The sequence below is a fragment of the Medicago sativa genome, chromosome 1 (assembly GCF_051527215.1).
Source record: "Medicago sativa cultivar Bolivia chromosome 1, Bolivia_mono, whole genome shotgun sequence".
In the NCBI taxonomy this organism is placed as follows: domain Eukaryota; kingdom Viridiplantae; phylum Streptophyta; class Magnoliopsida; order Fabales; family Fabaceae; genus Medicago; species Medicago sativa.
Window position 1 is genome coordinate 77810239 of NC_140749.1, and position 27201 is coordinate 77837439.

The window sequence follows — 27201 nt, forward strand, 5'->3', positions numbered from 1 at the left end:
TATAATCTTATTTCCATAAGCACCAACTTATTTTAATATATTATTACTCTTTAGAAACATGTTTATATAATTATTTTGCTCTTTTTTAAAAAAATTATTAAATTTTTAATTATTAATATAATTATTGTTTTTTGTTGCTATGAAAAAAATATGCATTTTTAAATATTTTATAAAAAATATAGTTTTCACAGGTGGGGTGGTGGCGGAAGATCCGCCCCATTGAGGGCGGGTTGTGCATTCAATTTTTATCTCCAATATAATTTGGGACGGGGTGGGTGCATGGAAGCGGGAGCGGGAACGGTGATGCTTAAACCCGCCTCCGACCCGCCCCGTTGCAATGCCTAGGTAATCTATACTATAGGGGTATGGGCCGAAAATAAAAAAATGGCCTAAAGAGTGTTATATTTCTCTCAAAGATCCGTTAAAAGTTTGCTTGGGACAAAGATATTTAATCAGTTAAGAGTTTCACACTCCACTCTTATAAACGCCACCTACCAAGAGAGAAAGAAATAAACAACTGTTCCGTTCGGTGGTATCTTCTCCGAACTCTAAACACTGTCTCAGTCAGAGCGTGAGAGAAATTTGTTTGCTGAATCAATGTCGGGCTCCAAAACTCCATCTTCTTCTAGCAAGGTACTGTTACTAACTATTCTCTTCAACGCTCGATTCCTTTTTTTTTTTTTTTTTTTTTTTAGGGTTTTGTCATCCCTTAGTTTTCAACTATTTTTCTTGATCTATTCTTGTTAACTCTTCTGTTATGGTGTTCTTTTTTCGTTTTAGGTTTTATAGTTACTTGTTAATTGAATTGAAGGGATTTAGATCTTTAATTATATGTGCTTTTCAATTTGATTCCGAACCCTAGGTGCGTAAGATTTTTTTTTTATATTTTTTTTGTGCAGATTTGTTTTTATCCTGGATCTTATGAGAAACTAGAAAATATTGTGTTAATTTTCTGTTTTGAATGGGTTAAATTGTTTTGTTAAACCAAGATAGAGTGGAATTTTCTGTATCAATCAACACTTGTATCAATCAACACTTGTCTGTGTTTAAATTGTTATGTTGCTGTTAAGTATGGGTGGTTAATATCAGATCTGCAACAAAAGGAAGCTGATAGCTTTATATAACAAGAAGAAAAAAAACAAGCTTATAGAATCAATGTTGAATTGAATAAAAGTTTTCATATTTGTTGTTAAATTGTTTCTCTTCCGGTCTCCGTGCTCCGCAAAGCCCTTTGATTTGTCTGGATTTCAAAATCGTAGGAGTAAGATTTGTCTGGATTTCAAAATCGTAGGAGTAAAAAAAAGGGTTTAAGGGTTTTTTGCATGTCTGGATTATCCGGACAAATCAGAGGGCTTTGAAAAGCGCGGGAGTTGGAAGAGGAACTACCATGTTAAATTGTGCACCTATAATTTGGTGGATGACCTGACTGGATAGACTGTGGTACCATATTAGGTTTTTATATTGAGTCTAACTCATCCCAAAACCGGCTTATATGGTGTAGAGTGTCATTCTTAATAATCATTTATCAGAGCTTATCACTTTTTAACACAGGACTTGGTTTTTTGTCAATAGTATGGATTATTAAGTCTTTATTGGGTTTATTGTGACAGAGACCGGCGATGACCCAGGGCTCAGTTGATATATATGCTGCACAATGCAAACTTTGCATGAAATGGAGAGTGATTGATACACAGGAGGAGTTTGAGGAGATCCGTCATAAGATCATCCGAGAGCCTTTTGATTGTAGCAAAAAGGCTAATCGTAGCTGTGATGATCCTGCTGATATTGAATATGATTCTTCTCGGACATGGGTCATTGACAAGCCTAACATTCCAAAGACTCCACAAGGTTTCAAGAGAATCTTGGTGCTTAGAAAGGATTACTCTAAGTTGGACTCTTACTACATCACACCTACAGGTAAAAAACTGAGAACCCGCAATGAGATAGCAGCATATCTTAAAGATCATCCTCAACCCAGTGGTGTATCTGCTGCGGATTTTGATTTTTCATCCCCAAAGATTATGCAAGACACCATCCCAGAATTTATTGAGCAACAGAAGGATTCTGCAAACAAAAAAGCTAAGATATCTAAAGATGAAGTTTGAGAAATATCATCACAAGGTTGCTGCATGCTGTTGTTGTTGATGCTAATTATGGTTGGTTTGTCTGTAATATATTATTTCTAGATATTGTGTTAGGGAACACCAATTCAGTGGTATTGAAACAAATTTAATTTTAGTTCTGGTGGTCCATTGTAACCTAAACATATATTAGCAGGCTCTTTATGTTGACTGATCAGAACACCCAAAATATATTTTCTATTCTATGCACCTCAATCAATTTGCCTCAAGTCTTCTTTTTCTTCTAAATTGAATTGTTAGAATTATAGTGATGAATATGTGAATATTCTCTGACGTGTTTATGAAATACATGTTGTACTCTGTCTATATAAAAAAAATACAAGTTGTATTTCTTATAAAAAAATATAATATAATTTATAGTTATGCGGTGATAAATGTTAGAAAATATTAAAAAAAGAAGCAAATAAAATAACATTGATTTTTATTTAACTGCATTGGTTACAATTCAAACATGTTTGGCAACGACAATTTGTTTATTCAACTGTTAATTTTACTTTATTTTGACTAAAGAGTGTTTTTTTCTCCTAAAAGAAAAACTTGTCTACTATTTTTATTACAAAGGTGAAATAGGTTGGTTTGTGGGTCAATTTTATACGTTTTTATTGTTAATGGTTAATAGGAGGTATGATTTGCATTTACTTTTTTTTTTAGGGTAGATTTGCGTACTTAGAATAGAATTTGATTGTGACACATCATAGAATCCTACTTTTGGACAGTTTTAGATGTTATTGCGGATATCAATGAGAATGACTTTCATCCTAATGCAAATTTGTTCTCTCTCGTTAAGAAACTCTTTTATCTTTTTTGGGTGGTCTCCTTTAATCATACTTTGAGAGAACACAATGAATGTCCTGACTGGTTGATCTAGTTTAGTGCTAACAATATTGATTCCTTGAAGATGTGGATGTCTAATCCCCCTCAGTTAAATATAACTTTGCTTGCGGATATCTTTGAGGTATTTAGACAACATATTGCTTAGTTCTTTTATTTTCCCCTTGATAAAAAAAAGTTCGATTCTGACGATGAAAATAACATAAACCGCCACGTAGCTGTGTAAATATTGGTATAGTAAAAAAAATAGTTGCAAACATTGACGTTAATTAATTTACTACTATACACTGTCTAATTCTAATTATGAAAATAAAAGTAGAAATATTGAAAACTAAAACGATCAATAAGTACTTTTAAGACTTACTTAATCAACCTTTTGTAGGAAAAAATTGAAAAAAGAACATGAAAAGTCATTATTAGCGGTATGAACATTAACAGAAATTCATTTGCAACTTCAACAACAAGCATAAATTTAAAGATTTGGCATGAAAATTTGTTTTTGTTTCTTGACTGAGCATGAATATTTGTTAATTTTTCATGACGTCATGTTATTATTTAATGCATACATTATAATTTACTTTTGGCTGTTTTTTTTTTTTTTTTTTCCGAAAGAGGAGGGAAAATACTGTTATTTATTAAGGGTGTGGGAGAAGCACTATGCCATAAATTTTCCCAGATGAAAATTTCTATTTGAAATTACGAATCTAGGCAGTCATGCTAACACACAGATCATAATTTTGGGTTGAATTAATCGCTGTTTTGTGATTGAAAGGTGTGAGAAATGGTAAGAGAAAATCACACTTCCTGGTTACCAACTATACATAATTGCTCGATTGCTTGATTACAACTATGGAACTGACTACATTTTACATTGTATACACGATTTCCCCAAAAAATAGTAATCACTACAAACTTTCTGTCATGCATGTATAATTACACAATCATGAATCACGGTACTGCCCCTGCCAGAGAAATGATTCATCATAATCCATCTTGACACCGCACCAAACATGTTGCAAAGCTGGTATAAACTTCTTATGCGGTCATCCACCAGCATCATACTGCCCCGAGCTCTGACCTCGTTCTATATGTGTGGCACTCAAACCACACGTGGGCATTAAGCCCAGTAACATTTATGACCAGAAGATGGTACTCAACCCCTAACGTTTAATCAGGTTTGGTGTATTCAAGAAGCATGTGCGGGGACCGATAGATCTTCACTAGTGTCCAGTAAAGGACCTCTTCAACTCCAAGCTCACCCTCAGCTCTTGCATTGTATATATCCTCGCAAATGGCTATCAACCTACATTAGAAGCATGTAACAAGAAGTAACGTAAGTTACCACAGGATGTCTCTTAAATAAGCTTCACAACATCACAATAGAGTGACACATTTAATTAATTGATTTCAGAAATTCTCAAGGGAGTTATTGTTTATATTCATTCATTTGCATGGCTTTTTTTCTGGAAAGAAAGCTATGGTACCTATCACAGGAAGGTAGGTTCTCGTAGGGAATTCTCATCCTTAAGTCAGAGCACTGGAGTCTGATAAAGCGTCCAACAGCTAGAACAAAGGTTATGTAAAGCCCCCATATGCTGAACTTGCTGAGTGTGTCACCAAGAATACCCTCTGAAGCAATATGGCAATATTAGAAACACTATGGGAAGTATTATTAGGCAATATAATTACAATGAAATTTTTCGGAGAAAAATTGACATGGCCAACTTACGTGGTGGTGTTTCCTCAGATATTATGATTGCCATAGGTCCTGTCAAACCTCCACAAAATCTACTTAAATTTGATGGATTAATATCTTTAAAGGCCCACCACTCAAACTGCTCACGATTTATAACTAGATCAGCACTAACAGCACTATCCTGAAAAATTGAATTCAAAATTTTCAATAGCAATTTAGGAACAATCGAAGGCAAATATAACAGTAGTAATATGAAAAACAAACATCATCTATTACCTCCTCCAAAGGCCTAACGTCACCTGAACCAGTGACACGAAAGTATCTTGGATAAACTTTATAAATCCTAAAGCTGTTCATCGAGCCGTTAAGAACTTTTTGAACATCAGACTGTGTTGGAAGATATAGAGAATCAATAGGCTTTTCATATTTCACAACTTCTTTCCCTTTTGGCCTGTCCCTTGAAAGTATCCAGGTGAAAAAAATTTCCATGTCGGAATACCATTCAAGGGACTGAACCAGTCTAGTCTGAACAACATGTGGAACAAGCCATAATGTACTAGCATCAGCTTGACAGCATATCAACTGGATATCATTCTTATTATATGCATTCAAATAGCCATTGGGATCAGCATTGTCATCTGAATTGAGTGAATCCCACTGGATTCTTTCACACAGAGTAGTTTGGTACAAATTCAACCTTCCACTCTCTGTCTTGATATCAATCTGAAAGCTAGCATCTTTAATGGGGTTTGCAATGTTTGTTGGGTTACCACTGCTATACATCTGAAAGGAAAAATAATAAAATATATACTTCAGTAAACATGTTATATGCTATTGTGGTGACTGGAAAATTGCAATGGTCAAGTACGTGAACAATTGAAGGGGATAAATACATTCAACTTCGGGGGGGTAGCTCAACTGGTTTGAGCTAGCGGAAAAAGAGTTGGAGGTCCTGGGTTCAAACCCAGGCAAAGAGTAAAATATTAATCTAACAAACTATGAAATGTCTATTTAAGTTTTATCAAATCCTACAGATGCACCCCCTTGCACACATGCACAAGTGACAAGACATGGATTGGGAGGGAAAGGACAAATGACTAGAAATATCATATAGCTAATTAAGAGTAGGCCCTAGCATTCAAAGATAACAAATATATATGTTTTGAAAATATGCATTCATGACCGAATGCTGTTGTAACAACATAGGAAATTTACGTTACAAAAGTTAGAATTGTGGTAAATTAGTTGCAGAAAGCCAGAGATATCAGTCGAAATCAACCTAACTTGATAATTCCTCAAGTATCAAATCATAGGGTTGTAACACAAATCCAAGGTCTATTAGGACGTTACAACTCTGATATAAAATTCAACACACTGACTTAATGATACTAAAAGTATAGCAAAATTTGGGTGCGTTCTAATAAATTACCTAATAAAAGTAGTAAAACTAAAATGATAAATGACATGCCATTAAGTTATTAAATGTGGGTTTATATGCTAACAAATCTACCAAGCAGAAGTGCTAGAACTATAAAAAAAATCTAGTAAATTTTGAAATCAACAGTTTGTGTCATTTTCTTACCAGCATTGGAGCCCATATAACACAAATTAATACAAAAAACAGGCAAATCCCGTTGCAGCATTTGGTCATTTTCGTTTGCTTCTCCCCCTGTCTGTGTGTAGCTCTATTCAAGACTGAATCACATTTGACAAGGTACAAACTTGCATTTATGTCCTCAAGCTATCAAAATGGGGGAAAATATGCAGGTGTTAGTTACATAATTAAGCAGAATTCAGAAGTAGAAAAAAAAATCAGCACAACATGAAAAGCAAGCTCTTCCAAATGAATTTTCACAGGTGCTTACTTAATAAGCTGTGATCTGAAATGTGCTGCTAACACCAAAAATCAAATCTTTAAGATGCCTACTAATATCTCCGACAACACATTCAACAGCAGGAAAAACAAAACAAGTCCCAAAGTCCTATCTAATGATATGTTGTAGGCACTAATGGTAGAATGACATAAGGTGCATTTGGTAAACGGCTTAATTAAGTGCTACTTATTGAATAAACACTCAACATACAAGCCCTTATGTATAAACTTTCTATAATCAAAGAGAAAGTGTGGTCAAATTGTTTTCATATAAGATGTAAGCAATTCTTATAAGCTATCACAGAGATCTTTATTAAAATAAGCCAAATACAGTTTATGCACATGTCATAAGCTATTTTCATAGGCTCTCAACTCAACACCCATGCGTTTGATTATGCTAGTAGATAAATTCAAATAAGTTATTCATACGCCAAATAATGGCACTGTTTGTTTTGGATTTTTTTTAAAAAAAATCTATTTTTTTCTTTAAAAAAATAACTTTTTTCATTTGTAAGTGTTTGTTTAGGATTTTTAGAAAAATCATTTTACCAAAAAAATCTATTTTGACCCTAAAATGAAAAACTATTAGGATTAGCTTTTCTCAAAATCTATTTTTTTCAAAAACAAGGAGGTAACACTTGTACATGCTAAAACTCTTTTTTTTTTTAAAAAAAAAAATGGATTTTTATGGATAGTAGGCAAACAAAAATAACTTCAGATTGTTTTTAAAATCTCTAGATTCTTTAAACACAAAATCTACTTTTTTAAAGCTAAAACAAATGCACCCAATAACACAGACTATACTCAACTAAATACTTCCGTTTACATTCTAAAGACAAATATTGGCCAACCATTTCTAAAATTTCCCTCCTTCAATTTGAAATAGGTAGGTTTTACCAAACACATATATTTATGTTATGAACCTTCATAAGAAAGTCTACACTGATTTATCAAAGTATAAATTTATCTTTTCCTGCTAGCTAGTGTGGACCAAAAAACTATCGAGAGGAGGTTGTGTAAAATTATTCAACGGCGGAAAGGTCACAAAGCAAACTGGCAATCAACCATCATTTCAAAGCTAGAGGTACAAATACATACGGGGGAGAAGTTTGACCACAAAACCAAGCTGAAAATAAACCAACATAAGGAACAAGATAAAGACATTAAATACCAGGAACAATAGAACAAATATATACTAAAACAGCTTTCCTATCATTTCCCTATTAAAATTTATGAATTGCAAGGAATAACATGAAAATTTATGTTCTGCATATGCAGTCTAAAAACCATGTCTAGGTGGTTACACTTAACATCCTTTAAAATTAATATACTTCAGAAGTGAATTTTGATACTATCAATCAATTATTTAAGTATAGCTCACAGCAACAAGGTAGCACAAAAGATGTATCAGTGAATACGGCAGTTTATCAAAGTTGTTTCCAAAAAAGAGTGTCGAATGATGGAAATTATACTTTTTGGAATAAATATAACAATTTAAGCAATGCTATTTACATATATACCTTTAGCCAGTCATACATGGTGAGAGATGTAGTTGTGCATGACCAGTCAAGTACGCATCGTAATTCATAAAGGAATGGCAGAGCACGATAAAGTCTATATCCTAAGTAGTTGATTCGTGAAACTTCACTCGTCAAAAACTGTCGATACAATGTGCTCTTGTTAGGAATGCCATATCGGATTTGTACAGCCTGCAATCCTAGAGAAACTGCTTTAGCAAGAAATATGGCACGGAGAGCTAACTGAGCAGCATGTTGTCGAGATGGATCCAATTGCCAATCATACTCTGTAACTGAATATGTGAAGAGAATGAAGTTGAAAATATAGAATATCACTTTCCCCGTGGCAAATGAGCAGAGGTATATTATACGATCAAGTACAATCAAGAAGAAGATGGCCTGAGTAGAAGAAGTAAATTCTGTTAGGAGCCTATATGACATGACACCTCTAGCTGATTAAATAAATGCAAAATGCAATAAACCGTCCAGTCATTCCAACACTGCATTAATCAAAGAGAGACTGAACCAAATGTTTCTTAAGCATGCCAGTTACGCAAGAAATTATAAAAAAAAGGAAAACAGTCTAAATTTTCCCTTCTATTTGAAAAACAAAAAGAACCATAAAATAAACTGAACCATTTCAAAGGTTCTATATAATTTTCCAGCATAACGAATGCCATGAACTGACAATGCCAAAAGCTTAAGCCGCCATGAATTTTATTATTACATCTCTAACATGCTCCGTTGTGCAAGAACCATTTCAGGCATGAAGCACGAGAAATGAACATGCCCACCAACCTTGGTCTGAAATTCAACTTTTATTAGCACGATTAGGGCGTAAGGTTCCATCCCATCACATTGTATTGATGGAGTTCTAGAGGGAAAGAAAAAATTAAAAGAGGTGGTGTAGATTCAATGGGGAGGTGTTGTAGAAAGGGAAGGGTATTTGGAGGCAAAAATCTTAAAACAAGGGGGAAGGGTGGTGAGTTTACTAAAAAAGTAGCCCCAAATTTAATTTTTTAAATGATGGGCCTTGCCCAAGACTATAAGCCAATTAGACTGTAATAATTCCGAATAGAAGGTGGCCCCCATTCTCTTTCTCAAGCAGCTTGTTGCATTAGTTGTGTTCTATGAAGCACAGACACAGACACGACACAGAAACCGACACGTTAACACCAATAAAATTGAGAAAATGACTTCATTCAATGTAATCACATGTGTCGGTGTCGTGTTGGTCTCGGATACCGGGACGCACCTTCAATCATAAGTGTCGTTTAACAAATTATACAGAAGCACTATAGCTGAAAATGAGCAAGAGGGTGAAAAGGAGGCACTGCACCGGTAATAAGAATACTGTCAGATGCCTAATTTCAACCTTGAGTGCAAGGTTGAATTCGAGGGGGTGGTATTGTTAGGATAGAAAATAAGGAAAAGCTAGTTAGTGACAATTAGAGAAGTTAGTTGGTTAGTTAGAGAGAATTAGTATACATAGCAAAAAGGAAGATGCATGGGGAGTGGGGGCATTTGGATCTGTAAACATCTAGCGAGTAGAGTAAAACACTATTGTTGAAGGGTCAACCTTCAGAGGAGAGCCTTCTCTCCTATTCTTTCTTATTCTTTCAATACATGAATACTACAAGGAGATGTCATCCCCATCAAGTTCTTCAGTAACGGCAAAGAGAGCATCCCAAAGGGGGAACATGCACAATATGAAGACCAAAATGTTTTCTCTTTTCAGCTAAATTTTGGTTTCTAACTTGGTACTAGTTAAACTGTTTTTAGTTTAATAGTACAACTGTGGCCAACAAACTTTTCCAGGCCTGTCGAAAGAACAAAAGGATAATGAATAAAGAAAAATTGAAGACTTACCATCAAAATAAAGACATATTCTTTTGGAAACTGGTCTTCAAGCTGGTACACTTCAAGGAACTCACTTTTGTTTTTTATTACAGACTGGTAGAAGATGGCAACAAGAAAGAATACAATCAGATCTGCACAAAATACGTAGGCATACAGATCAACTTCTCTCTTGCCTCCACCAATTACAGAAAGAATACGGTAAGGGAATCCCACTTCTTCTACAAAACCTGCACGCTGAGCTTTGAGGATTTCCTTGGCAACATCAGCTGCTGGAGTTAAAGATTTATTCCATTCTGCTGAAGAACAATCAGTTAAAGGCGAGGCATACACAATCTCGAAGACCGCTAAGACAACACTGGAATTCTCTTTACTTCTTTCAATGCTTTGAATGTTAACCTTACTAGCAAAAGAGCAAATATTTGGGTTCTTTTCCTTGCACTTATCATTGTGGATAACTCTGAGCAACTTATTAATTCCAGACTCAATCCTCTCTGGTTGAATCCCATCCTCTGGCCAGAAGTCGACATCCATAGACACTTGAACAAAATAAGGAGGCGATTCTGCTCCCTGTGTGAGTGATTTCCAGTACCTAAAAGAGCTTCTCACTACCAGTTTCACCATGTTAGTCAACTGAGTTAGCACATCCCATGCTTTCTCTCGCCAGCTATAACTAGTGGGATTATCTTTTGTGTGGAGATCATTCCTCTTAAATTTGAAGTCGGTAGAAGACATCCATTCACCATCTTTGGGCGTTATGGAACTTTGAATGAGGGTAAATAAATAGACAAGAAAAAGAGGTAATGAACTGACAACAAATGAAGACGTGACCTTGTGTGTTGGAAAGCCTAATTCTCTCAACAGGCTAGGATCAATACTCAACCCACAGTGCTGGATGATGATTTGGTACAGATACTGAAGTAAAATGTAAACTTCTGTATAGATCAAGATGATAACCCAGAAGATGTAACTTGGGCCTGTATTAACCCATAAAGCATACAAATAGAGAGCGCCAAGATACACCATTGATAGCAAACTGAAGTTCCACAAGAACACAAGAACAAAGCAAAAGTAACATACTACATCATTGTTGGAACGCATCTGGTACCATATATAACGAAAGATCCTTCCTAACTGCAGACTTGCAGGATCAGAACTCTTATCAGACTGCAAAGATGAAGTTCGATCCAAATACATATGCAGAGATTTCTGACTTTCCATCTCGTCATATACTTGATCCTCTGTGTTTGTATGTTCATTTGAATCAGAATCTTCCTGTGAAATATTCAGAAAGCTCACTAAGTTATTAACTGCCTGATTTCCAATAGACTGCACCTGGGAAACACCATCGCCTATTAATTGTACAGCAGATTTCAACGCGTTTTCTTTTGCTTGCCCTTTAACTTTTTCCTTTTTCTCTGAATCACCAGAAAAAGGATCAATGTCTATTTCAGTAATTTCACAAAGAGGAGAATCAACTGAATGCTTTGAGTACTCCTCTGTTAATGGAGTTTCCACGTCCATACAAGCAGATGATTCGTGTGATTCAGTTGGGAAAACAGCCTTCTCTCTTATTGTGTGATCTAATCTCCCCAAAACCTGGTCTTCTTTATCAGGGATTCCAATGTCATTATTTGGTAGAAGAGAAGCGCCCCTCCTCCTTCTTAAACCCTCAGTGCTATGAGAAAATCCATCAATGCCATTAGTGGATGTGTTCATGCTATGGAGCTGTATTTGCAGGTTCAGCATTTCAGATTTCATCTTCTCCACTTGCATATTACGTTGTCGTTTTTTCTCCTCACTTTCACGAATTTGTTGTAATTGTGCAGTTTTCCATGCAGCCTTTTTCTCTTGCTCACGCACAATTGCACCAATTTGCTCTGCTTCCAGGTAGCGACACACATAATCAAACTCTTGAGAGGAAAACATATATGACTGAAGTGATACCAGCACAAAAATGATAATCTCTACAATTGCAGATCTTGCAGTGATCCGAAAACCATAATCATATTTATAGAAACCAATCATCTCAAAGATGGAATTTGCCGTGTCACACCTTCCAGCACTTGGCCCCCCAACAAAAGGAGACTGGTAAGCAAGAGAAAGTATAATAACAGCAAAATTGTATACACGCAAGAACTTGAATATTTTGTTCTTCTTCTTCAGTATTTCAAGTCTCATGCGAAAGAATACTAGAGCAAAGGCAAGATATCCAAGATGCAGAATATCATACTCAAGTGTTCCGGTCACCAGTATTAATATGAGCACAAGATCTAACAGATGGCAATAGCAGTAAAGCCTTAAATAATCAAGAAAGGTCCACATGCTTTTAGTTTCAAAAGAGAGATCTCTCCAAACAAATGTGTTCCTACGCTGAGACATAATCTGACGATATGTTGACGATCCTGAAAAGCTAGAGAGGCGATCAGCGCGAAGTTTGAAGCAAGCCAGCATGAATACCACAAAGTAGCTGATCAACATCCGGGGATCATCAACAACAAGTCCTACATCAGAAAAGGCAGTGAAACAATTAGGACAATGAAGGCTTCAATGCACAAAATTATATACTCCTCCTGTCTTAAATATAAGCAAAACGTTGGATCAAATACATTTGACTTTTTGCTTATATTTAAGACCGGAGGAAGTATTTAATAGTACAAGCATATTAAATACACTGGTAGAAAACCCCTAAAAAAGTTTATAACTGATGTGATTTCAGTAGTTTCCATTTGATCCACAGAGATGTTCCAAAGAGGAAAACAAAGACAACAGATAATTCAGGAATCTGAACAAAATTAAGGGGCGAATAATGTTTAGGCTAAAATAAAACTGTCAAATTCCCTTATAAACTTGATCCATTAGAGCCAAAAATAAGGCAAGAGCATGGAATTCTTTCAGGGTTATAACAGAGAAGGACAAGAGGGTCGTACCAAGCCAGCATTTCTCACAATAATGGAAATGTAGAGTTGAAGTTTTCCAGCAGTCATGGCAACGAATCTCACTTGTAGCACTGGGATTCAAAGGTGACATATCCTTCCAGATGACAAAATATTCCAGGATGAGAATGGAAGCAAACAAAAAGACAAATATGGGCCAGATTTTGCGTACAATTTGCCGATTCAGAAGAATACAAGCAGCAAGCAGTGCAATATATACCATGGATAGTGCATTTAACAAGGCAAAGCTTGCCAGTAGTAATGTGATCATGTTTATCTCAAGACCAAACAGATTAAATATATTCTCCATCCAAAATTTCATATATATTTTTAAGACAGTCTTCTGTGTTTCAAACCGCTCATTTCTCAAAGAAACAATGCGCTTCTTGTTCCACTTGTGGCTCTCCTTGTTGCTTCCCCAGATAAACCCGAATGAATACTTTCCGCTGTTACTGTCAGTATTAGCGGATGAAGTATCACGTGCTCGAGGCAAATCAGAGGTCATATTTTTCAGTGACTTGCTAGATGCCTCTTTCTGTAATGCAGCTGGCGGGTGTGAATTACATGATGGTTTACTTTCCTCGTTACATACAGTATCAAATTCATCTTCTGTGGGAAAAAACAAAGGACAAGGTTCTTCCCACTTTTCTTTGCTTAAAACTATACTTGGCATCCTTTCCAACCAACGGAATACATTGTATTGAAGAGTACAAGCCACAATAACCAGAACCTTCCCCCTCAATCCCGATTCTAGACCCCAAAATCCTGGGCTGTATACACGAAAGCCCAAAATGAGAGAAACATCAGAGTACTTTTGCCCGGGAAACATTTTAGCTTGCTCACCCCACATCTGGAAAAGATACTCGGATGTCAGAAGAAAACCTGTGTATACTAAGAAAGATTTGGATGGGATACTGGAAGTTTTTGGTAATATGGAGCAGAAAACGCAGCCAAGAAGATACAAGAAACCAAATGCACTGATCGGGGATAAAGATGCATAAAACAAAGCAACAAACAAGATCTTCTGGCTGTGCCAGATAAGCAATCGCTTGATAAACCCAAGTGGCCCTGGTTCCAACTGATCCAAGTAAACCTGTCTGTTCTGCTTGCTCTGCCTCCTCTCATAGCTATAAAGTTGCATAACAATTAAGACTGCTAGAGACTCCCAAACATTGTCAAAAGAAGATGCTTTTGAGTCATATCCGAGATAAAAATAGAGATCTATCATTCTGGACAAATACATCTCGAGGCTTGAGAAGCTACTCAAGCTGTATATGAAGATAAACACTGAAATTGCATATACTTTCAATGGAAGCCAAAGCTGTCTTTTTGTTCTCTCAACAAGCTGTCTACCTATAATCCACAGAAGGAGAAGGAATATGTAACCAAATGATGTGTAATTAGGCTTCACCATGTATACTGTAAACAGAATTGTCAGGAAAGCGATGTAGGTGCCACATGATCGGTATATAGATAGGAACTTCTGCCCGATTGCACTGAGGTATGATGCTATTCTTCTTTCTGTAAAAATAAAATGACGATGAAACATGGATCACAACCAACAAGATAGCAGCTTCAAAAATTACAGCAGTACAAATACTTAGTTTCGCTAGACATGGTATGAAGCACGGACACGGACATTGACACACCGACACCGCTAATAATTTGAGAAAATCACATAATTCAGTGTAATTATATGTATCAGTGTCGGACACGTGTCCGACACCGGGACACGCCTAATCCGAGGAGTGCTTAAAAAAAATAGTTTTGCATGTCTACTTAAAGTGCCCTAAGCAGACTTAGATATTTTTGACTGGTAATTATTCCAAAAAGAACTATCAATTCGGCAACAAAACTGCTCATGCACGGCAATGCAAGAGAAGCCATCGTCGATAAGATAGTGAAAATCGTGAATATTTTTGGCATTGGGATAGCCATTCCGCCCATTTCGTCAAGATAAAGAAGAAATTGTGTAACAGCTTACAGGTCCTAGAATAATTTTTGGCATTACTCAACCATAATGCCACCAACAGGCAATTGGCTTAGAAGGGATAATATATAAATTTATTTATATATCCCCCCTCCGCCCACACCTTGCTTTTGAGGAATTGATGTAACAAAGTTCATATGCTTAACAAATTCCTACTATTCATCTCCTGGCACAAATTAAAGATAATTAGTATATCATCAACAAGCTTAAACTAATGTCATATTTATATTTATCTCATTATACATATATGTATCGTACACTGTGTCGAGTAAATAAAATGAAACTGCAAAGTAGCATAAATGCTTTTGATATGTACCATAAGAGAAAGTTTCATCACTGTTTCTCACGGAGGAGGAAGCATATACAGACAATAGAACAGATTTGTTGAGCCCAGCCTTCAAGATGCTAAATCCAATAGGAGGACTAGGGGCATGTTGTATGATTGCAGAAAATGAAAATAACATCTCAAAACCATGGTTATGAATTGTGCAAAAGCAAGCAAGCAATGCTACTTCCAAAAAATCCCAGGCACTATCTTCTTCAAGGAAACCTGTAACAATTCACAAAACATATGGTGAATCTTCCATTTCCTTGTTAGCTAACAAATGGGAAGGAATACTGATATGGCATCGCTATAACTTAGTAAGTATAAACCAGCTAAATCCATCTCATACCTAATTGCATTACAATTTCCATGCTTACAGAGCCTTTCTTCTCCAATGCAGAAGAAACCAAATTAATTTGAAGAATATACAACAGTGCAAAATGAATCTCACATAGAAGAATCAAAGCCTGTCTTAACTTTCTGCTGATACCGTGGCTCAAAAGATAAATCAAGAAGAAAATCACTGAAGAAAAAAACATAGAGAAACTGATCAATAAACTAGCATATGATACTGTCTCATGATAAAATACAGTTTAATTCGATGGGTCAAAATAATCAAGGTAAAGGATTATATTCTACAGATCAGTAAAATGGATTCAATGTAAATCACCAAGGAAGGGTTTGATGAAACATACTATATACAGCATGGATGAAACCAGGTTTTATAGCAATGAGAAAGATCAATGCCAACATAATAGCCCGCGAGCATTTGCGCAGTCCCCATGCTATTGTTGCAACAATCAATACCTTGGTCTCTCCCTCCACTGATAACAAAACAAAGAAAATAAATAAATCTAACTTAGCAAGCCAAAACAATTTTGACAGAAAAAGAATAAGGGCCAAGAAGTCACAGCACAATTAAGATGGTCAATCAAGAGTGATCACAAAATTTGAAAAAATAAAATAAGATTATAAATTAATTAACCATGTACAAGTGCACATTAAGTGAGCACAAAATAAGCAAATACACAATTTTCTATGGATGCAGCCAATCATAAATCAAAACAATAATGATATTAAGAGTCTCACTAACCACCACCACCCTCCCCAAATATGATACCCTAAAATATTGGGGTGAAAATTAAGAAATATGATATTCTAAGGGGGTAGTATACAGTCTATCTAGGCAAGCAAATCTGAACTTAATACTGATACAAATATGAATGTTAAAATTATTAAGTAAACAACAACCGATACAATGAAAAAGTTTCTTGCTTTTGGATAAACTTGTTTTCTTGGCTTTCATTGGTGTTCAGCCGACAATTTTCAGGATTATACTTTACATGCATGTGTGCACGTCTGTGCATGCCAGGAAGTTGCACCAGTCAGGTTTGAACTTAAGCAGTGGCTGGTGCACTGCCAGATCCTGGTACCAACACAACAAAGTAATTTCAGGGGGTTTAATGGAAAAATATAGTGATTGCAACTTGCAAGCTCTATAGCATCCATAAATGTTGTTTATTTGTCTCACGTTCTTTAACAATTTTTTTAGTTTTTTGAAGACAGAATCAGAAAGTAATTAAGAGATGCTAAGAATAGATACCCAAGCCATAAAAATCCCAGAGACCCAGACCCAGATCAAAGCTTTTTAATCCAAAATGACTACAACATCCAAACGATATAACATAGAAGCTGTAAAAACCTAAATGTTGACTATTTTGAAGATACATGTAGCCAGCCAAGTTGAGGTTAATGCATTGTTAAAAATAGTAAGAAATCATAATGGAAAAAAAAAAATTTGAACCCTCGTGAGCAAACATATTCGTTTGCTGGCATAGAATATTGACAACTCTTTCATTAAATATAATGATCCATAATAATTTTGACCATCCTAAATAAATTTCAGAGGAGTTAATTTAGCAAGAAAAAATAAAATGGATAATTGAAGAGGGCTGAGTTTTCAAGAAACAGGTATGGCACGATTACCTTTTACTGAGGAATAGTCATTTGAAGTTTGCCCTCCCTCATCGGACAAGCAGAGGAAAACAGAATTGTTCACAAGATTACCCAATGCCACCAAAATTCCAAGACAAAATTGCGCAAGCAAAAAAAATCCAGGTATTGGATAGTGCCACAGACCCACCATCTCCCAGATTTTCATGTCCTGATAAACAAGTATCAACTATTTACAAGTATTCAAATCAACACTTGTCTGTGATAAAATTGCAACAATGAAAGACATAATTACCCGTCCAAGTTTCAGATTCAGAAATGTAAACGCCACATTAAATATATAGGTGCTAACAGCCCACAAGAGAATGAAGACAAGAAGCAGGCCATTCAGTCGGTGCAGACGAAATAAGGAAGGGAAGGCAAAGATAATGTAACCAACGTAAGCAAGTAGCCCAAATGCACATAAGCTTGCGAAATGAAAGCTCCAAAAGGAAAGGGCAAACAAGGAGACCTGCCAAAAAAAATAATTTGGAAAATTTATAAACAAATACTACCTCTGTCCCTACTTCAAACAACCCTTCCTCCCTCGTTCTCTTTATTTACATGTTCCTATTTTATTTTCAACAGATAGTACAAGTGGTGAGCAATATTAAGAAGATAGTTAATAGGTAAAAACAATGGGGTGATTTCTTCTAAATCTCTAAATATTTCTAGAAAATACATTGTTAGCTGCAATTATCCACAAACAGTCAAAAATTAAACACCAGCTTTCTCATAGGTTTTGTACTCATCTGGATTAACTTGTTTTGAGTTCCTAACAGTTTATGATCAAAACCTTACTGAGAGAACTTTTGAAAAGAAATAAATTATCCCAAAAATAATAAAATCCAAACATGCAATGTGCCCAAATAAAGGAAGGACTGTGACAAAAGGAGAATAGCTCTATCAACATTTATTATCCATAACACCAAGCAGATTATAATTTATTAATATGTTTCAGGAGTATATACCGGGAAACCATACGTGAAAAAGTTGATACTAAAGCTTCGAAAAACAGCTCCTCTGAGTAAAACATTTGTGTGCCTCACACCAGATCTGCACAGAAAATTCAGGCAACACAATTGGATTTAGAGCCACATTCCATAATCCCCAAAAATAATCTGGTTACAGAAGTGAAGCAGCAAATTCAAAGTAAGAAAGATCTTTTTTTTTTTTTCAACCACGTTTTTGTAACGTCATCCATCTTAAAGAAGAACATCATAACAATAATAAAAAATGTGATACAACCAAAAGTGCAAAGATGGAAATTGTGGATAGGAGAATTGCGCCTGAAAGGAAAAAAAGACATGGAGAAGCATAACTAATTGGGAAATTTCCCATTCAATTGGTCTTCCAAAATTTTACATGAGACATAACCGGTTGAAATACAAGGGAATAACTACCACCTTACTAAGGAAGTACGAGGGAATAAAAAATATATGCCATATTATTTTCTCTCTGTCTTCATATTATTCTGAATAAGATTGATTACAAAGGTTGTTTAAAATTCAAATATATAGACTACCTACCACCTAATTAAGGAAACACGAGAATAAAAATGTACAAATCAAATCTGCAAAATCCGTCTTCGTTATAAAATAAACAATTCTTAATAATTTATTTTAGTTATGTTACACAACATTATCATCCTTTCAAAAAATCAGACTTAAGATAGAGTAGGTGTAGCCTTGAGAGATAAAATCTCATGGGCTAAGGATAGCCATGTAGATATCCCACTAACTTTTTCTATACCATACATTAGATAAACTAAACAATACTTATTTTCATTTGCTTACCTTGATTCACGAATGAAAAATGAATGCTTAGAGGGAAGGAGTTGCTCGGTTAAGCTACAATCTGACCCGGAAATAATAACACCCATCTCCTCCAGATCAGATTTAATGAAAGACATCTGCATTACAACAAAAAGATAATTATAAAACAAAACAGTGTTAAAAACAGCAAATGTTTGGTGCACAAGTGAAGACCAATAAAGGAATAAAAAAGAGCTTCTGTCACATTATTTTGTATAGAATAGACAGATATTAATTGTTCTCCATGTTGAAAGAAGAATGGAAATAATTCACATAGTTCTTCTTAAATTTCATCTTCCAACTATATTCAGTTTGACAAAATTTTTAAAACAAATACTTACCATTATATAGTAAAGTATGAGAGAAAGACTGGAACAAATTTTGGTCCACTCAGTATTCGCGGATATTTTGTAAAGACCAATTAAGTCAGCAATCCAACCAATCATACTCGGATATTCCACAGGAAGTTGATAAATGTAAAGCAGAAAAATATTAAAACAGGCATACAGCTGAAGAAGCCTCCACCACCTTTAGAACCATATACACAGACATAAGCCCAAAGTACGTTAAAAAGGGTGTCAAATACCGCCTAAAGAGATGATGAATGAGCATGAAGGAAACATCCATATAAAATCACCTGAAAAGCCCAAGAAAGTTGCTTGTTAAAGACCAATCCACGAGACCAACACAGCTACCAATGAAAAAAGGTAGTGAGGCCCATGAAGGATGGCTAATTCCAACTACTAGCTGAATGGCAGGCAACAACAAGCAAGATGCCACCCGAAGATGAGAACCTAAAACAGAGAAAAAAACAACATTATTAGCAACAAGTAACATTATTAAGAAATTAATATGGGGTGGATAAAGTATATATATATATATATATATTGAAAATGAAAGATTAAAAATTATGGTGTATAATATTAGCCCAATTCAACAGGTAGATATGTATATGCGACTATGTGTTGATAATACAACTAGATAATGGCTCTAGATGGTAATAGTTGTTAAAAGAATCTTTAGAATCAGATCATTTCCATATATGCCAAAGAAAAATGGAGTATATAGAATGTGACTTAAGCAAAGTGTGTGCTAGCATTAGCTTGGAGATGAAAAAATGATTTTGTCATACTATTCTACAAGTCGCAATACTTAAGCATTTAGGGTTTCCAACACATGCCTTAGATTTGATCTTACGTGCCGCCACAAATAATTTAAACTCTTCCATATTTCCTTCACTGTGCTAGGTTTGAAGGGGGCGTGGTGAGATCTCGCGTCAACTAGAGATATGACAAAGGAGCTTTTATAAGTTTTGGTCAATCATCACCCCATGAGCTAGCTTTTGAGGTTGAGTTAAACACAGTCCAGACTATAAGAGTGTGTATCGATGACTTTAAGGATGTCACTACGGAAAACCATTGGAAGCAAAATTATCTCGGTTAATATGTGAAAAACCAAGGCTTGTTCTTTCTCTCTCTCTTTTTCTCTGCTCCCTTGCTAGTGGGTTCCTAAAAGTTAATCTTTGCAAAAGACAATTCTTCACTTTATTACTGAATCTAATGTGCAACCCTCAACACACACCCTCAACTCAAGAATGGACATCTATAGCGTGACCGAAGTGGTTGGATCACCCCAACGAATCTTGGATAGGCTCTGACACCATCTTAAAATTTAGGTTGGCACTAACTTAACTCTACAAAACCAGCTTGTAAGGTGAGGGGTGTCACTTGTTTATAAACTTTTGTCATACCTTATCTCTTTTCAGTGTTGAGATAACTACATTGGATGAGATATGTTTTTAAAATGTGCTTATAAGTTGGAGGCATCCCTTACCTTACAAGGCGGTTTTCCAAAGATGAGCTAGGCCCAATATAAAAATCTTATTATGATTTTAGAGTCTATCCAATCGGGCCACCCACCAATTTATCCACGTGCCAAGCTCGATAGTGTTGGGCGTTCTTAGAATTCGTGGTTGGGCCTGACACAACCCCACAAAACCGACTTGTGAGGTGAGTGTTGAAATTTAGGGGCCTAACTCATCCTCGCAAAACCGGCTTGTAAGGTGAGGATTGCCTCCTTTATATAAACTCTTATCAAGAGTCTTATCTATCCGATGTGGGACTTGGGTTTTTCCCAATACACCCCCGTCACGCCCAGCACTCTTTGGGCTTGGTGCGTGAATCAGTAGGTGGCCCTTGAATTCGACAAGCTCTGATACCATGTTGAAATTTAGGGGCCTAACTCATCCTCGCAAAACCGGCTTGTAAGGTGAGGATTGCCTCCTTTATATAAACTCTTATCAAGAGTCTTATCTATCCGATGTGGGACTTGGGTTTTTCCCAATAGTGAGGACCTCCCCTACTTATAAACATATCTTTCAGACATCTTTCATACAATGTCGAACTCAACACACACCCTCACACCCAACACTATTGGGCTTGGTGCATGGATATAAATGGTGGGTGGCCTAATAGCAGAAACCTGATAGCAGGTGGCCCAACGGATCTTGGAGGAGGCTCTGACACGATCAAGAATTTGTGGTTGGGCCTAACACAACCCCACAAAACTAGCTTGTGAGGTGAGGATTGTCCCCACTTATAAACATATCTTCCGGTCTCTCATCCAATGTGGGACTCTTAACAAGCATGATGGGCTGTATTTGAAAAAAAACAGCCCCACATTGAAAAGAAATAAGGCCTGGAAAAAGTTTATAAAGAGTGGCACCCCTAACCTGACAAGTCGGTTTTGTAAGGTAGGTCCAACAACAAATTTGAAGAATTGGGAAGGCAACTCGAGGATGCAAGAGAAGTCGGAGAGAATCACCATAAAGATGGCTTAGCCAGATAGCTGGAATGATCATTAGCTAGAAAGAAATTTCATGCCAAGCAATCAAACAAATAAAGGTCTACCTTTCTCAATACCATATCTGGAAGCTTCAAACCAATAATACCATAAACCAAAAAGGAGAGAATCACCATAAAGATGGCTTAGCCAGATAGCTGGAATGATCATTAGCTAGAAAGGAATTTCATGCCAAGCAATCAAACAAATAAAGGTCTACCTTTCTCAATACCATATCTGGAAGCTTCAAACCAATAATACCATAAACCAAAAAATATTTAAGCTTGAAACTAAGTTTAAGAACGGTTTCTGGGACAGAGACAGGGCAAATGCATCTGGAACGAAGACGGGGGCTAGTGCATCTACGATGAAATGCTAAGCTAGAACTACCGGGGGAAGCAGACCACTTCGCCTTAAAGAGTTTCCGGAACGATGGCCGCACGTGCTGGTGACGAGATCTCTGCATGAACTTGTAGTCACACATATAGGTGCATGGGAAGGTTGTTAGCAGTGAGCTTTCATGGATCGTCGAATCTCGAGGAGGCAATCGTTGTGATGGGGTCAATTTTCTAAAAAGCAGCAACGAATGACAATAGTTGCGGCTGAGTTGGCCGGAAAGATTGAGAGCACGTCAAAAGAAAGGATGACAGGACAAAAATTGGTTGAAACAACAAAGAAAGAAAAGAGGGTTCAGTACAATACATTATGAATGTAACTATTAATACATTCCCAAAGATTTAGGAAGTCAACTGCAGAATGGTGGCGAAACAAGTCACGGAAGATCAAACCAGGCTCTAGATACTATGTTTAAGTTATGGGTTATAAACAAAAAGGAGGAGAGAAATAACATGAACTTCAAATATTACTGTTGGTAATAAATGGATACCAACTAGATTAAAAAGACTAAGCACTAATCTTTACTTATAGTGACACAAGAATCTTAATTTAGAATCCTAAATAAATAGGAAAATTAGGAAACAAAATCATGATAATAACTACGAAATATGAAAACAAACCCTATGAAATAATCTATAAGATACTCTATTATTAGAAAATGATCCTAGGAGATAAACCAAGATATTTTGGGCTATTGTTTTATATTCTAACAAAGACAGTCATGCGAAAAGTCAAAAACCAGACATTTAATATTGCAAATTTACAAATATCATGTTGTTAAAAAATCAAACATAGAAATCAAAAGCGAAGAGGAAAAAATAAACAAGAGGGTCGAAATGAACTACTTACAAACCTAAATGTTCAACAATTGATATTAAACGACCCCAATATGAATCTTTCCATGTATTCAAAAACTGTCTCTTCCCATATATATCAAGTAAAGCAACAAGAAATGCTAGCAGTTGTGTAACCAAGAAATAAATTACAATAGGAGATTTCCAAGACTGAACTCTGCAAGAGAACACCCCAAAAATCAAGAAATCAGTATATTACATAAAAAAAAAAAAAAAAAACAATAAATGAAAAGGAAATTAATCTCACGTCATAAACCCAATCAGTTTTGCCCACCAAGCATCTGACATCCATGACATTGGCTTAATAGCCCATAGTACCAGATAAGTCACTTGAGAGAGTATTACAACTACAGAAAAGATAATAATTGGCCATAGCAACAACAACCTCCTTCGGAAATGAAATCCTACAACAAGAAAAACAACCTTAGTAATAGCGGAGAACGAAGAAAAGTCAATCCATATGAATAACTTCAGATATAATTATTATCTCAAAGATAAGGTTTTAAGTTTTAACAGTCAAACACATGATAAAGATAAATATTCATAATGAGAACTTCCAAGCCCTCCTTCAAATAGAAACAACCACTAACTCCACCACCAAACACAATGGCCCATCAATCTCCGCTGCAAAGTCCTCCACTTAATTCCTTTTCTTAAGGCCAATCTCTCTGTTTCCTCCTCTACTTAGATGACTTTTTCTCATACCATCACGAAGAAGCTTGATGATTATAATTTTCTGCTTTGGAGGCCTATCATGCAAGGCTCATTATCTTCAGTGATGCAGTTTACCTGAAGTTATCTCCGTTCTTTTTATTTGAATGAGATCCTGATCTTGGTCACGAAATGAAGCCTATTTTGCATGGGAACAACAAAATCAACTGCTCCTTTATGGCTTCAAATGCTCTCTAGTCACTAGCTACATTCTTTTGATAGTTATTGACAGTGTTCATCTGTATGAACTCTAGGAGAATAAATATGACTACTTTCAAAACCGTTTGAAAGAGAGGAATTTGTTGGAAATAACAGAATTCAATGCTTAGGTTCACGTATTTTTCAGATTCATGAATGTTGTTTAAATTCGTTTATGTTCTTAGGGAGTTGAACTTGTATTTATTCTTCTTGACTCATGTGATCATATCATGTAATTAGTTTAGGTATTCTAAGGATTCAAATATTACTATCTCAACTTCTCCATTAATACAACGCTTTATGACAATCAAAACGCCACTTCTTTGGCTCACAATCTAGTTATGCATGCATACACAAAGGATGCGGAGTTGGAATTTTATTCCTTTTTTTTTTACAAAAAAGTTGGGTTTTTATTCTTGAAAGCTTGTTGTTGTCTATGTTCCAGCTCAGAACCAGTGGGCTGATCTGACCACCATGGCATTGCCGCCATCGAGAAATCCTCTTCTGCGAGACAAGCTTAATGTGGTCGAACTTCCTTCAGCTTCTGACCCACCTTAGGCTTGTTCAGAGGTGTATGTGAATAGTAATGTTATTGTAGTTAGGCTAACAAACTCAGTTAGTCAGTTAGTTAGTTCTGTTAGCTCGCTAATGCATAATCAACAGTTCATAAATTGTAAACACTATCCGTATCTCTCTCAACTTTTGAACCCGCATATATAGTACAACGCTTTACTCAAAAAAAAAAAAACTCAAAATCAAACAGAAAGAACTAAGAAGCTTACCGAATTGTGATACATTGTACAAAATTAGAAGAAATGCTATCAAATCAATAAGAGAGATCAAACTCCAGTTGATTAAAGAAGCTGCAAGAAAACAGAGTGAATATAATCAGCAACAAAATGAATCGCAGATAGCGGAAAACACCGGATTGTTAAAATTCTGCTACACTATAGCTGTATAGCACCGTTACAGCAGCTATTTAACAACATTTTGTACTAAATAGCATATCGCAACAGAACAATAGCAGTTTGTTCAAATTCCGCTACACTATAGTCGTATAGTGCCGTGACAGCTGCTATTTAACAACACTGATTTCTACATAAAGAAAACAAACAGAAATATAAAAAAGGCAATCGAAAACAATTTTAAAATAAAATTGAAGTCTCTACTCTCTAGTAAATAAAATCACATATTAAAATCAATTACTAACTTACAATATTTCATGATTCTAGTTTTTTAATATGCCATAATCGAAAACAATTTTAAAATAAAATTGAAGTCTCTACTCTCTAGTAAATAAAATCACATATTAAAATCAATTACTAACTTACAATATTTCATGATTCTAGTTTTTTAATATGCCATAAATTTCTTTAGTTTGAAATTAATAGAAATATAAACTCAAATTAATCAGTAACTACGAACAACTAATACTATAAGGAAAGTATCAATTCAACATATGATACGATTTAACAATTAAAACAGAATAATTGAACCTAGTAAACACACTCTGTTACTTCGTTTCAAAAACACAGATTGCAATGTATCGTAATCGTACCTGTTAGAAGCAACGAAGGAAGCACGAAACCAGCTAGAAATTTTCCCATTAAATTTTCGGTAGCAGCACGAAGCAATCACATCGAGATTCAAATTGAATCGGTGAATTGAGTTGATTGAATCACAGAGAAAGTACTTTCCGGCGGAGAAAGAGAACACCTCGCCGGAAACTACCGCAACTCGCCGGCAACGGCTTTTCGTTGTTCTGCGCTATGCAGTTTCAGTTTGCGCCAAATAAAATAAAATGATGATAAAATTGATCGATATTTTCTTTTTTAAACCAAAGGCAACAAAAATAAATGTTGAAATAAATTAAAAGGTTTTCAAAATTTCTAGTATAAGATTTTCTTTTTTTGAATGATAATAACGAAGTCAAAATTTCTCAAAGTTTGTTTGGATCGTTCCTATTAAAATGACACCTGAATCTAGATGATACGTTTGTCTTCACCAACAAGGATGCTACGTTTGTCCAATAGGAATTTTCTTTTAATTAAAAAGTAAAATGAGATTTGATTTTATGTTATTTTATTTTCGTTATTCATTCTGGGTCGTCGGGATCATGTCGACTCGCTTGTGTCATCTGGTACCGCACGTTTGATGGCGTAAGATTGTTGTTTTGGACATGTGCAGCACATATACATGTCCGGGTATAATGCCATATGATATTCACATGGTGAAATTTTTGAAATTGGTGAAACCCTAACGGTAGTCACAATAATCTTTCGATGTATCGATGGCGTAAGATTGTTGTTTTGGACATGTGCAGCACATATACATGTCTGGGTATAATGCCATATGATATTCACATGGTGAAATTTTTGAAATTGGTGAAACCCTAACGGTAGTCACAATAATCTTTTGATGTATCGAAATTGTAAAGTAGTTCTTGATTTTGTATCTCGTTAGTCAAAATAGTCTTTGATTAAAATAATACTATCACAATGTTGACATTAATTATTTTTATATAGCGACTGATATGATAATAAGTAAATATTTATAAAGACTGAAATAATAATAAGTAAGTATATTGAGGGATTAATATGACAATGTTAACGAAGCGTTTTAATGTAAAAGTGATTATTTTGAATAACATAGTGCACAATCAAAGACTTTCTTAAAATTTGGATACATTGAAAAACTTTTTTTTTAGAGAGATACATTGAAAAACTGTTGTGACTACTTCACTATTACCGCTTTAATTCATGTTATATGATAAGATGATTCCTCTCAAAAAAAAAACTACGATATAAACTTTATATTCTTTTGTCATGTAATTGTAGTTCAATCGATAGCTCTAGACATTGGAATTTGGAATGTAGTGGTTTCATTTCAAACCCCAAATTCCTCACTCATTAACACTTCTAGTGTTAGTTTAGTTACTATGCAACTTAATCGTAAATAAATTAATTGGAAATGTTAGCTAGGACATCGAAAATGAAGCAAATATCATAGCTATAACAGTGCAAATTATGTAGTCAATTGTTCAAAAGTCAAAAAAGTGTTTCTTTTTTCAATTTAAAATTTTCTTTTTTGGTTTCCTTGACCAATGTTATGGGAGCACCGGCTAGCATAACCCTATTTTTTTTTCTTGCAAAATAGCTGAATGGAATATGCATGAAATATTTTTTTTATTAATTTATAAATATAAAGATCAAAATCAATTAAAGTTTGC

The 27201-nt window shown here is 35.3% G+C and overlaps 2 protein-coding genes across 2 annotated transcripts; one reads left to right on the forward strand and one right to left on the reverse strand.

Moving 5' to 3' along the window:
• The first annotated feature begins 365 nt into the window (after nt 1-365).
• Nucleotides 366-2336, forward strand: LOC146957699 (methyl-CpG-binding domain-containing protein 4-like). Its single transcript, XM_085738374.1, has 2 exons — nt 366-633; nt 1611-2336. Exons 1-2 carry the CDS (start codon nt 598-600, stop codon nt 2103-2105), a joined length of 531 nt encoding a protein of 176 aa, XP_085594500.1. The 5' UTR covers nt 366-597; the 3' UTR covers nt 2106-2336.
• A 1371-nt stretch (nt 2337-3707) lies between these two features.
• LOC146957700 (piezo-type mechanosensitive ion channel component) lies at nt 3708-25913 on the reverse strand. The gene is made up of 21 exons (XM_085738334.1): nt 25531-25913; nt 24755-24835; nt 23311-23467; nt 23063-23220; nt 19610-19766; nt 19314-19500; nt 18955-19070; nt 18130-18214; nt 17415-17630; nt 17153-17330; nt 15862-15990; nt 15516-15689; nt 15158-15391; nt 12846-14372; nt 9928-12419; nt 8062-8457; nt 6251-6409; nt 4945-5451; nt 4702-4849; nt 4457-4601; nt 3708-4275 (listed from the first exon to the last, which is right to left on the reverse strand). The coding sequence occupies exons 1-21, from the start codon at nt 25577-25579 to the stop codon at nt 4140-4142; spliced, it is 7431 nt and encodes a 2476-aa protein (XP_085594460.1). The 5' UTR covers nt 25580-25913; the 3' UTR covers nt 3708-4139.
• Between the last annotated feature and the right edge of the window lie 1288 nt (nt 25914-27201).

Coding starts and splice junctions, on each gene's coding strand:
- LOC146957699 (XM_085738374.1), top strand. CDS start 598: ATGTCGGGCTCCAAAACTCCATCTTCTTCTAGCAAG. Junction 634..1,610: donor CTCCATCTTCTTCTAGCAAG/GTACTGTTACTA, acceptor TTATTGTGACAG/AGACCGGCGATGACCCAGGG.
- LOC146957700 (XM_085738334.1), bottom strand. CDS start 25,579: ATGGGAAAATTTCTAGCTGGTTTCGTGCTTCCTTCGTTGCTTCTAACA. Junction 19,767..23,062: donor ATCAATTGTTGAACATTTAG/GTTTGTAAGTAG, acceptor TCTCTGTTTTAG/GTTCTCATCTTCGGGTGGCA. Junction 4,276..4,456: donor AACCTACCTTCCTGTGATAG/GTACCATAGCTT, acceptor CTTCTAATGTAG/GTTGATAGCCATTTGCGAGG.